This window comes from Ailuropoda melanoleuca, chromosome 1 (genome assembly GCF_002007445.2).
Source record: "Ailuropoda melanoleuca isolate Jingjing chromosome 1, ASM200744v2, whole genome shotgun sequence".
Lineage (NCBI taxonomy): Eukaryota > Metazoa > Chordata > Mammalia > Carnivora > Ursidae > Ailuropoda > Ailuropoda melanoleuca.
Window position 1 is genome coordinate 66,865,044 of NC_048218.1, and position 12,859 is coordinate 66,877,902.

Below are 12,859 nucleotides of genomic sequence, written 5' to 3' on the forward strand. Positions count from 1 at the left end.
AACTGATTGTCTACAAACTTGGGATCATAATAGTCAACTCATGGGGTTTTTGTGAGATCAGAGCTAATGCACATAAAATGCTTGACACAGCACTGACACACAGTTGGCTCCCAACACACCATGATATTGGTTGTATTCATAACTATTAGTACAGGGCATTACCATATAGAACTTGGATTTCCCAAATATTTCTCTTTTTGTCTTTCACCGGGTTTTAGCACCAGCCTTGGAAATCAAAGCGCTGCAAAGTTTGCAGGTTCTAATGGCGAAAAGGACCTTAAGGGAATGGCAGAGCCTGGAAGATGTGACAGAATGTCAGCTGTGGTGGGGAAATTGTGAAACTAAACACGCACATGCTCACACACACACGCACTTACACACACCTGTTATTAGTGGAGGTGGGTATGGGGACCTGTAGGAGAACAAGAGTGGAAAATATGGGCTAAGTCCATAGACTCTGTCGCTCCGCAGAAACTATTCATCACAGTCACTCACATGGTTCTTGGGCCCAAAGCAATAATCACTTCTCCTGCCCTCATCTTCCTTGATTGAAGAACCACATTTGCCCCAGCTGATCACTCCTTGGTCTTTGAAAGACTTTCTTAGCCTCGCTTCTTCCGATTTGCCTCCCTCCTCATTATCTGCACCTTCTTAGTTTCCAGGGCTGGCTCCTCCACAACTCTGAAATCTACATTTAAAGTAGCCCAGGGCAGGGGGGTGGGGGGACGGGGTCACAGGGTGATGGGTATTAAGGAGGGCACGTGATGTAATGAGCTCTGGGTGTTACATACAACTGATGAGTCACTGAACTCTACCTCTGAAACTAATAATACACTATGTGTTAGTTAAATAAATAAATAAATAAATAAATAAAGTAAGTAAGTAAGTAAGTAAGTAGCCCAGACAGGTTACCTAGATGGCTCAGTTCGTTAAGCACCGGACTCTTGATTTTAGCTCAGGTCATGATCTCAGCAGCTCAACTCATGGAGCCTGCTTAGGATTCTCTCTCTCCGTCTCCCTCTCCCTCTGTCCCCCCCCAGCCCCACCACTCCCACTCGTGCTCTATTCAAGAAAAGAAAAGTAGCCCAGGGCTCCACCCTCAGGCCTTTCTATTCTCCGTCTATTTTCCCTTCCTAGGTGATGTCAACCAGGCTCCTTACTTTAAATGCCAGCATTATGCTCTTAACTCCCACATTTGAATCTCTAGCCTGAAATGTTCTCCTGAAATCCAGACTTAAATATTCAAGTGTTTACTCAACATTTCCAGTTGATGTCTAATAGGATCTCAAATGTTCCAAACCAAACTGCTCACTCCCAATCTCCCACCCATCAAATCTACTTCTTCTATAGTCTCTGTCTCAGAAAATAGCAATTCCACCCTTCCAGATGCTCAGTCAAGCAAAATTGCTGATGCCTTTTCTCATTCTCTCAATCTCCATCAGCAAATACTGTCAGCTTTACCCTCAGTTATACGCAGGATCTAAGCACAGCTCCCACCTCCTTTACAGCCAACAGTCTGCAAGGGGAGGGGTGGACCTGAAAGCCATTTCCAGATCTGACCTGTAAACCCCCCACATGTGTTCCTCCAGGTGCATTCCCCCTTCCTGACGGTCAGTCAGAATAGAGAGCAACCTTTAAAGCCATAGGATGAAGACGGCAAAGTCATCAGCCTGAGTCTCCAAGGCTCAGAGCCCCTGTTGACCTGAAATGCCTGCCCAAGAGCTTCTGAGTAAATAAAATTCTGGGAGGAAAAATAAGAAGTAAAAATATACTTTTACTGACTTTGAGGATCACATTTTTGGGTAGATTTACTACAGCTGTTTAACATACTCTAATAATACAACTGCTAAGAATAAAGCAAATCTTTAGAAACTGCAGAGAACTTAAAAGGAGGGTGTTAGGTAAGCCAAAGGAAATGCTAATGATCCAGGCCAAGACGTTGATAAGGGCAGGTTGGGAAGTGTTAATAATAGTCAAACATGAACTTCTGTGCCAAAAGACATCATAAAGAATGAAAAAACAAGCCACAGAAGGGGAAAAGATATTTGCAACACATATAACTGACAAAGGGTAACCCTGAATACCAAAGAATCCTTTCAAAAACAATTAGAAGCAGACAACCCACTAAAAAAAATGAGCAGAAGAATGTCTATTAAACATACGAAAGGTACCCAACCTAATTAAGTAATCAAGGCAATGCAAATTAAAACCACAGGGAGATTACATTAAACACCCACCAGACTGGAAAGAATTAAAAAGTATGATAATATCAAGCCCTGGCACAACATAGAGGGATAGGAACGCTTGTTCACTGCTGATAGGGGTGTGAATTAATACAAGTACTTTGGAAAAAGAGTTTGGTATTATCTAGTAACTGGAAATATATATACCGTATAGCTTAGCAATTCCGATAATGGGTATATAGTCTGGAAGACCTCTACATGTGAACCTGTCCACTAGTATACAAATGTTCTTTGTACTGTCTGTGGCAGTCCCAAATTGGAAACAACCCAAATGTCCATCAAGAGCAGAATGAATAAATAAATTCTAGCAAATGAGGAAATGCTATATAGGGATAATAATAAACAAGCTGCTGTTACAAGCAAAACTGTGGATGAATCTCACAATGTTGAGTGAAAGAGGCATGCCACATTTATATAAAGTTTAAAAACAGGCAAAATTAAACAATTCTGTTTAGAGATGCATATGTAGGAAGCAAACCAGGGGTCAGCCAACTATGGCTCCTGGGCCATCTGGCCACCATCTGTTTATGCATGCCCATGAGCTAAGAATGGTTTTACATTTTTAAACAGTTGGGGGGAAAAAATCAAAAGAAGAGGAATGTTTTAAGACACACGGAAATTATATGAAATTCAAATTTCAGTGTCCATAAAGAAGTTTGATTGGAACACAGCTACACCTACCCCAATAGGTGTGTCTGTGTCTGTGGCTACTTTTGAGATATAATTGCAGAGTTGAATAGCTGTGACCATGGGGCCTGCAAAGCTTCACCAAGGAAATGCAAATTTGGCCCTTTTCAGAAAAAATTCTGCCCACTCCTGAGTAAAGCCATAAAGAAAGCAAGGAAATTACGATCACAGAAGTCAGGTCAGTAGCTACAGCTGCCACAGGGAGAGGGACGGGGCTCGGACCAGACAGGGCATGTGTGTGGAAGGGGCATCCAGGGGCTGGCAGTTTCATGTCAGCTATTCTTTAAACTATCCATATTGGTTCTATGTTCTTTTCTGTATGCTGAATATCTCTGAAAAAAAAAATTTTTTTTAAGTAGTTTCCATGCCCAGTGTGGAGTTTGAACTCATGACCCTGAGATCAAGACCTGAGCTGAGATCAAGAGTTGGACACGTACCTGACTGAGCCACCCAGGTGCCCCTCTCTCAAAAAATTTTTTAAAGTTCATTCTCTCTCCTATTAAAAAAGAAAATGTGCTAATAAAATCTAATATGTAAAGAAGCTTTGGGGAGAAAAAAATTTTGAAGTTAAAAGGCAAGGGACAGGGGCACCTGGGTGGCGCAGTCATTAAGCATCTGCCTTCAGCTCAGGGCGTGATCCCAGTGTTCTGGGATCGAGCCCCACATCAGGCTTCTCCACTGGGAGCCTGCTTCTTCCTCTCCCACTCCCCCTGCTTGTTGTTCCTCTCTTGCTGGCTGTCTCTCTCTGTCAAATAAACAAATAAAATCTTTAAAAAAAAAAAAAAAGGCAAGGGACAAACTAGAGAAAACCTTTGTATACGTATCACAAAGAGTCACCCTCCCTAACAAAAAAAGAGCTTCTAGCAATTGAAAAGAAAAAGACCAAAAACCAAAGAAAAAAATTTTTTAATTAAAAAATTTAAAAAAATATATGTAAAAATGACTCTAAGAGGAAGCGATGTCCAACCTTGTTCATGTAAGAGTAATGCAAACCACAAGGGTCCTGAGATGCCATTTCTCACTACACAACTGGCAAAAATTCACACATGACAATGAAGCGTGATCGCTAATAATGTGGTACCCAGGGCAAATGGTTGCCTATACACCTTATGTCTAAAAAGTCATAATTACAAACCAAGCTAACAAACTGTTAAAGCAAACATGTTCTATCCTCCTTTTTTGCAAACACAGCTTCAGGACAACGGGGAAGGCCAGGTCCAAGTTTAGAATCCTCGTACTCCTCAGAGTTCCTCAGCGGAGGATGGCCACTCGCAGCCCCTCCCCCCACTTCCCAGACCATACCATGGAAGCCTCATCCCTACATGTGGACTATGGCCTATTCCCTGGTCCTAGAAAGGACAGGCCAAGGGAAGAGGGCCCTGCAGACCCTGGACGTGGGCTGTGGAACATCTGGGCAGAGAATGCCAGGCAAGAGTGCAAATGACCCAGTGCAGTATATCTAGACCATCCAGAAGCAGGACATGTGGTCCAGCGCCTGTCCCCTTATTCTCATGAATTCTTATCCCAAGGACCAGAACACAGTCCTAGAAAGCAGGGTGTTTTGGCCTGCGTTTAAGAGTGATGCTGGCTGGGGCGCCTGGGTGGCACAGCGGTTAAGCATCTGCCTTCGGCTCAGGGCGTGATCCCAGCGTTATGGGATCGAGCCCCACATCAGGCTCCTCCGCTATGAGCCTGCTTCTTCCTCCCCCACTCTCCCTGCTTGTGTTCCCTCTCTCGCCGGCTGTCTCTATCTCTGTCAAATAAATAAATAAAATCTATAAAAAAAATTTAAAAAAAAGTGATGCTGGCTGTCGGGATGCAGGAACTGTCATACGTTGCTGGTAGAAGCACAAAATGATACAAATCCTATGAAAGGTGTTTTGGCAATATCTATTAAAATTAAAAACACATATACCCTTTGCCACAGTAAATCCACTCATGAAACTATATCCTACAGATATGGCTGCACAAAAAATTAATACACACACACACACGTACAAAATGATTCCTTGTAATACTGTTTCCTGGAAGCCACACAAGGGTCAATCTATAGGAACAGGTTAAATAAACTATGGTAAATCCACACGATGGAAAAAGAAGGAAAAAATTCTCTCAACATCTATATGAAAAGATGAAGCTATAGTAAATGAAAAAAAGCAAGGTATAGAGCAATGTGTTAGAACACTATCTTTGTGTAAAAAATAGAGAGACGGATTCATAAAAAAATAATAAAAAGAGCTACTGATAGGATATGGGTGTAGGTGAAGAAAGAGATAATAAAAGACTCCTGATAGGAGCAAAAATTCTCAGCGTATACCTTTTTATTTATAGTTTTGAGCCCTGTGTTATACACTACCTCATAAAAATACATGAAATTAGAGAACAGGCATATACCACATAGAAGGTACAGACATGCCAGTCAGAGCTCCTGCCAGCCCACGCTGACCGCTGGGTAAGAAGCGGAGGGCGGTAAGGCCCTAACAGAGAGGGTCTGGGGTGGAAAGAGGTTGGGGACGGCCTCTGTGGTGCTCCCACAAGATCGAAACGAACTCTACGTCATAAACCACATTACTGGGAAGTGGGGTTCTCTATTTCTCTTTTGTCATCCCTTAGGTTTTAGGAGTGTCTCATTCAATCATTCCGTGACTCATTCAAGATACACTCTATCAGTGAGAGTTCAGGTCATGAGGACCGACAGGGGGCTCGGAGGCCCAAAGTGTGGGAAACCGTCACAGAGCAACCCCAAAGGGAAGGCAAATCTCAAGGGCAGAGTTAGAGCTGCAAGGTCCAACTCCCCTCCTCACCAAGAGATTTATTCTTCTATTCTGAACTTAAAGGATCCTGAATTTGCTTTTATTAAAGGATGTGACACTCCCTTTTCCTACTGCTCAGGGTCCCAGATGTCACTATGACAGTTAGCCAATCCAGTGTTAAGCGGTCCTGGTGGCTGTGACATTGACAGATGCTTTGTCCAACTGGCACCAACCTAAGGCGGCCAGAGGACAGGGGTGAGAGAATGACCTTTGCATTCTGATTTCTCCCACACTGGAGAACTTGACCACTGGCTTTCATCAGACAGACCGAGGCAAGCTATTGGCTGATAATCAGGTTCACAGCAAAATGTCTCTTTCTCCTTTAAGGGTTACTCACCCCTTGCCCCAAACAGGCCAGCGCAGGAATCACTTTGTCCTGGGCAATGCACTGCAGGATCCGGGGAGCTCCGTAGAGTCCTCCCATACAGGAGGCCAGGGATGAGATGTATAAGCCCAAAAGGAACAGGAAGCCCACCAGGGACACCTGTATGAGGAAGCAGTTTCATTACCCAATGCCAGAATCCACTTGTCCCTTTCCGCTCCCCTGGCACTCACCCATCAGCACCCCATCGATCGTTAGTCCTCTAGATTCAACCTCCTGGATAGACTTCCAGGATTCCCAGCCCCACCCCACTTCATTCATACCACCGCTGTTTTGGTTTGGCCCCCCATCACCTCTTGTGTGGACTACACAGAAGTTCTCAAATGGAGCACGCACCAGACTCATCTAGAGGGCTTGTTAAAAATACGGATTTCTGGTCCCCACCTCAGAGCTTCTGATTAAGTAGGTCTAGGGAAGGGCCCAAGAATGTGGATTTCCAACAAGCTCCCAGGTGATGCTGATGCCGAGGGTCTGGGGAGCGGAGGGTTTGAGGACCGCTGCCCAAGGACAATGCGAATCGGCCTCCCGCCTCTAAGCTCCGCTCACTCCTCATTATCCCCAAGCCTCCGCCAGAGTGGCCTCTCTAAGCTCAAACCTGATCACAATGGCGCTGCCACGGAAGTATCAATGGCTCCCCACCACCCTGGCATCCTCAGCCCTTCCTGGCCTGTGACCTTTGGAGCCCCAGACTCCTCCACACACTCAGACTCTGTCAGCATGCTCTCCTGCCCGTGGCCACCCTCTGTTACACCCAGGTGTTCTTCAGGATGCGGACCAATCCCCTCCTCCTCCATGAGATCTTCCCCCAGCCCCTCACAGCAGTGGCTGCTCCTTAGGGCCCTGCAGCACCTCAGCCTGAGGTTGGGGGGCATGGGGCCTAGCATGCTGTCTCCTCTAGTGGTCCCCGAGGCCTCATTTCTGCAGGGCTCCTGTCTTGTTCATCCTAGTACACTCGGTGCCAACACAGAGCTATACATGCTGAATGAATGAATGAATGAATGAATGAATGAATGAATGAGCTCCATGACCCGCATGGCCCACAAGTCACTGACAGAGTAAGAGAGGGCCCAGTTGTTCTGCCTGGTGTCGACTTGCAAAGATCGGTGCTGCTGGCCACGCAGCTGGGCCACAGGCTGTGGGACAGGAACGCGCCCCACCCTCCTGAGCCAGCCTTCCTCTGTACCCACCCGGAAGTCTCTCTGCTTCTGATTATTTGAGGTGCCCTCCTCCATTCTACTTTACCGTAGGCACGTTGGCCAGGACTGTGTGTTCCAAGTGCTCATTTGTCCAACTCTCGCAGATGGGTCTGCCCAGTCTTGTCACATCCTTCATGATGAAGATGCTCCCCCTCACTTTTTATGTCCCTGCTTTAGCAGTCACTGGGTCAGTGGCATCGAGCTACAGGGGGCACCAGCTCCTGGCGAGACAGCTTTCCTGGCTCATAAATTATCATGAACCTACACCAGCCAGGATTCTGATCGGAAACAATATATTTTTAAAAGCAGATATTTGCAGGACACTGGAGGTTCACAGAATCATCACGAGGCTGAAAGATCAGGTGTGGAAAGGGGCAAGACCCAAGCCTGGAGGTGCAACCGGGACTCTGGGAGCGGAACAGTCTGGCCAGGCTGCTACCAGCGCCCTGCTGTCCTGTGGGTGAAGTCCCACCGTCCCTTCCTGGTTGCCTCATTCATGATGCTTGGAGCATCTGATGGGTCTAACCTAGGTCACATGCCCTGACAGGGCCACAAAGGGACAGGCAAGAGAGGGGCTTGTCCTTGGGGCTTCTATAATATTAAATGGGGCTCACTCCCTCTGAGACCGTGTGAGGTCTGATGACCCGTAAATGGTCAGGGGAGCTAGGGGCCTGAGGGACATGACTCAGGTCCACCAGAGAACCTAACTTGTCCTTCATTTCCGTGTGGATTACTTTTCCCTAAACCCATGACCTCATGTCATCCCCAGTGAATGTCCCCTATTTTCTTCATTGTCACCAGCATAATCCCCACCTGTGTCGTAGTCCGTGACACACAGGGGTCCTGTTGCACGGCAGCATAAGCTCCCATGTCTCGTGCATCTTGCCCCCACCCCACCACACCAAACAGCGTGGCAGACAGGCTCCACTAGTGCCCACGAAACTCACGAGGCTTCACGACTCATGCCCTGGAAGCCTCACAAAATCATTAGGTAAAATGGTTCCTTTATCAACCCCTGATCCATTCTGCGATGCAGTCCGTCACCTCTAACCTTTGCTTCTGTCTTCTTGACCAAACACATCCTATATTTATTGGTTTTAAAAATACATAGACTCAGGGTGCCTGGCTGGCCCAGTCGCTGGAATCTCTGACTCTTGATCTCGGGGTCATGAGTTTGAGCCCCACATCATGGGGAGAGATTACATCGAAAGAAGAATACATAGACTCTGTGATGAAATTTTATCAAAAGCTTTTAGAAAATGTCACTAGGAGTTCTCTCTGGCCGTGCCTAAGAACACCAAAGAAGTTTGGCTTTATCAGTGTTGGGTGGGGCACAGACCTCGCTGATTTTTCCAAAACCCTCCAGGCAATTCTAATGTGCAGCCGGGGTAGAGAACTGCTGGGCAAGGTGCATTATACCCACTTCAATGGCCCTTCAGAGAATTCTCCAGGAGATGCAGCCATGGTATCGCCTTGCAGAAACTTTATTGCTTCTTACCCAAAAGGTTATATGTATTTGTGTTAAAATATTTTTTGTTTTCATTGAAAGCCTGTCCATTTACTCAGATTGGACATGAGACTGCCCAGTCTGGCTTCCGCCTCATGTGGGGCTGACCCAGGAGACTGGCGTCTCTAGTACCAGGTGCTACAGTGATGCCCGTCTTTGGCCAGCCTTCCCACAGACACTCCCTGGGACTCTTGCAGAACCTTTGGGCTGGGGGCCAGAGCAGGGACCGTCCAGGCATAGCCACTTGTTTATGTCCAGTGTGCCAACTGTATTTACGATGGTCTGTTCACTCAGCAATCTTTTTTTTTTTTTTTTTTCACTCAGCAATCTTTTATCTAAAACTATTATTCTGTCAATTTTCTGAAAAGGAAATGAAATGTTCATTGTCATGTCTGGATCAATTATAGAAACTCCGTTCTATCTCTCTCCCGCATATATCCTGTCTGTCATCCATCCACCCCCAGGAGCATTTGCTGAGGACAGGTGATAGACCTGGCCCAGCGCTAGGCACAGGGTACAACAGTGAACTACACAGCTTTGCTCCCAGGCCCTGGAGAATTTAATCACTTTCTCTCTTCATATGGAACTGCGAACTTGCCAACTATGCCAGTGGAGATGAAGTGAGCATTTATTTGAGCAGATGTGTGTCAACAGTTTTTTACCCCTCTGTCATACAGCTGTTTGAGACATGACAAAAAAGCTCTCTATCTTTCCAAAATTATCTGAGGTGTGAACTACCCTAATTTCTTCCTTCAGCAACTCCTGATGAAAATTATGATTCCATCTCCTTGCTTTCTGTATTTTATGCGGGCTACCATCAGAGCTTCAGTCCTTGAGAAATCCCACCTGTCCACCAGCTGTTCCCTTCTCTTCAAGGACCACATTCAAAGTCATTTGCGAGGTGCTCAGTCTACCTCATCCAATTTCTATGGCCCCTCGACATCAGTGAGGAGTACATCCTGAAACCCTTCCAATCCCCAATCGTCTCACGGTCCCCTAGTTTTCTCCCGCATCAGATTTCCACAGGCATGAGTTTCCTCATACTGTCCCCTCTCCACAAAAGGACAGATATCTCGACTGTCAGTCAAGTTTTCTCTCACTTGATAGCCATTTTCCAGAAGGAAATAAAGTTGGCTTCACTTCCTGAGAGACAGCTCCGTGTCATGATGGACAGCAGAGGACAGCCAGGCTGGGTCGCATGGTGGACGCTGAGCAGCTGGACTCCCCCACCAGCCATGAGTCCTGCCCCACACCTGGCGGCCGTGGGTGCTCAAGGTCCCTCTTGAACACATGAAACCATGACTGTCAAATTTAAGAATGATTCGAGTTTACTTGGTGGGGTACCTCCTTTTTAACAAAGGTGCTTTGGGGTTCTTTCCCTACTTAACTTGTGCTTATTTTGCTGGTTGGCCAGCTCCAGGCTTCCTAAAGTTCTTGGTCTTTTTGATGTTTAATAAACTTTTTTTCCCCTGGACTGTATACAAGTGCATTCTGAAACAATTATTTAACCTATTTAGTTTCACATCTGCTAATATCTGCTCTTTAAACAATTCTTCTTTCTATAACTGAATAATACTGGGATTAACTCTTTTTTTTCCTATCCAGTTAAATATGGTGGATTTGTAGGAAAAAAATACGTCCTACCTATAAGGTTATCCCCTTTAAGGAGTGTGCAGAGGAGTCAAAATTTAATAAGCACCTACTGTGTACCAAGTATCGTGCTTTACATAGATTACCTCAGAGCCACCACAACGTACTACAGGCTTTTGAAAAAGCATAACACTGTGGGGCGGCTGGTTGGCTCTGTCGGTGGAGCATGCAACCCTTGATCACGGGATTGTGAGTTCAAGCCCCACGCAGGGTATGGAGCCTACTTGGGGGGAGAAAAAGCATAATACTATGGAGACTGACACCCAAGAGCCAGGTAAAAGTTTCTGTGGAGTAGGGATATAAAGCAAAAAAGAAACTTCTTAGAGAAACCATAGGCTGGGAAGCCAAATAATTAGAAATAGGTCTGAGAAGCTGCAGGAAACCCAAAAAGAAACAGATGAACTGACCAGCTGTAGGTCAGTGGAAAGGAATCCCAGGCAGCCAGAAGCCACTGAGGATAAGTGTTCTGGCAGAAAACACCCGACAGAAAGCCTGAGAAGGGCACTGAGGAGCTTTGTGAGAGCCAGCACCAAGGGGGGCGTCCTGGAGGCCTGCCTGGTCTCTGCCTGAGGGTGAGAAGGAGGCCTCGCTTCCTCAGGCCCAGGAGAGCTCAGAGATGGGTTGGCTCAGAACTCAGGCCACAGCTAAGACATGCAGCTGAGATGAACAGTTTATTAAAACCACATCAGAGTGGTAAGCCGTGTTGAGTGACCACAGAGGAGACCGTGCACTCGTACCTTCTGACCCATGCAGGTGGCACCCCCCCATTCTCCAGGTGCTGCTAGTAAAACTGTCTGTGGCCAAGCTCACTGCTGAGTGCAGACCTGCTACACAGCCAAGTCAGTCCCAAGGAGGGACACCAGAGAGCAAAAAAGAAGGAAAGCCATGGTTTGAGGCTTTGGGGGGTGGTGTGTGTGCGTAAATCCTGTGTGGTCCCCTCTGCAGGGGGGACCCTGGGGGGCAGCAGCACAGCACAGTGTCCCTATTCTGGAGTTGCCCTGGGGGGTTCTGTCACTGTCCACTGACTTGCTACGCCAGCCCATTCGCTACTGAGAACCAAGAACAGTTATCTTTCCTGTCTTTATAGATTTACAACAGCCTCTTCTAGGAAACGACCTATTCCTCTCCAAAAACCGAACCCTCCACCTCTCACCCTGGTGTGTGCACAGTGGCACTCCCACTTATTATGGCCAAGCGCGGTTTAGCAGGTGCCCCCACTGACTAAATGCTTGCCTACCTGTTTCAATGCCTAGGACAGGTGGCATTGCAAACAAGCTTCCCCCAGTTCATGTGGCTATTATAAGTGGTGGAGTTTGCACCCACAAAGGCTTTCCCGAGCTGTCCATGGAGATGCTTTTACTCTCTTATTGAGCCCTTCCTTGGATACAGGCCGCCTCCCCTTCCATATACCTGTTCTTAGTTCTCTCCGCAAAGGAGGGGAAGAGGGGAGAGAAGAGTCCCAGACCAGGGGATAAATTGCCTTCTTCCATCCAGATCTGAGCCTTGAATGTTTGAAAGGGCTTCTGCAAGGGAATCTACTAGAAAGGAACCCGCTTTAGTGGCAGGCTGAGCTAGCTAGCTAGCTACTGGCAAGTTGCAGAGAGCAGCAGGCAGAGCCCTCTGGTCAAAGGATCAGCTATTCCCTGAGGTCTTTAATTCCTCAGATGCAGCCAGCTGAGCTTTTCATTCCACAATTAGAGAAAGGGCCCCTGGGAGATGAAACTCAAGACGGAAGCTTGCACGTAGGTATAAACAAGGGCTGCAGATTCCTTCCCTGAGAGCAAACGTCTCGCTGGGGGTCTCAGACCTTGGTCCCGGGAAGGGGGCGGTGAGAGTGTCCTCACTACTTGAGCTGCTCCCTCTTTTGAAACCTGCTTTCATAGTCAAGTCAAGACCCCTGAAAACATCGATCATCTTTACACTGTCACCTGCATATCTTGAAAAGAAACCTGTGCTAATGTGGCAATCAAGCCCAAATGGAGCTCTAAAAAGAGAGTCCAGACTTTCCTGCCCCAGGCTGCCCCCAGCAGTGGCCCTCGAGGAAGATCAGCAAGGTGGTTTTGCAAAGCCTCACACCAAGAGAAAGTGGTACTTTCTCCCAAAATCTGAGCAGAAAATCTCGGGAGTTAACTAAGAAAACCTTCCTAGCCTTTTCCATGTCCCTGATAAATGACAGGAATCTCAGGCTCCACTTTTCCTCCAAGGACTTATGGGAAGGTAGGAGTTTTTGGGGATTTCCAGAAAAACATCTGGGAATCTTATTCTCCTAGGTTCTAGAGATGCCCAGTGAGTGTCCTTGACTGTCACCTGACCTCCAGCCTGTTAAGGGGCAGCTGTGGAATGTGAGGAATTCGCTAATCTCCTTCTGGCAGGGTGCACCG

General features: G+C 46.8%; 1 protein-coding gene across 2 annotated transcripts in view; it reads right to left on the reverse strand.

The window, feature by feature from the left end:
• SLC12A8 (solute carrier family 12 member 8) overlaps positions 1-12,859 on the reverse strand; it is a 135,912-nt gene that overhangs the window by 25,059 nt on the left and 97,994 nt on the right. For both annotated transcript variants that reach the window (XM_034659809.1, XM_034659805.1), the window contains exon 9: positions 6,081-6,227. In XM_034659809.1, coding sequence (XP_034515700.1) covers positions 6,081-6,227 — 147 coding nt within the window. The remainder of the gene's footprint in view (positions 1-6,080; positions 6,228-12,859) is intronic.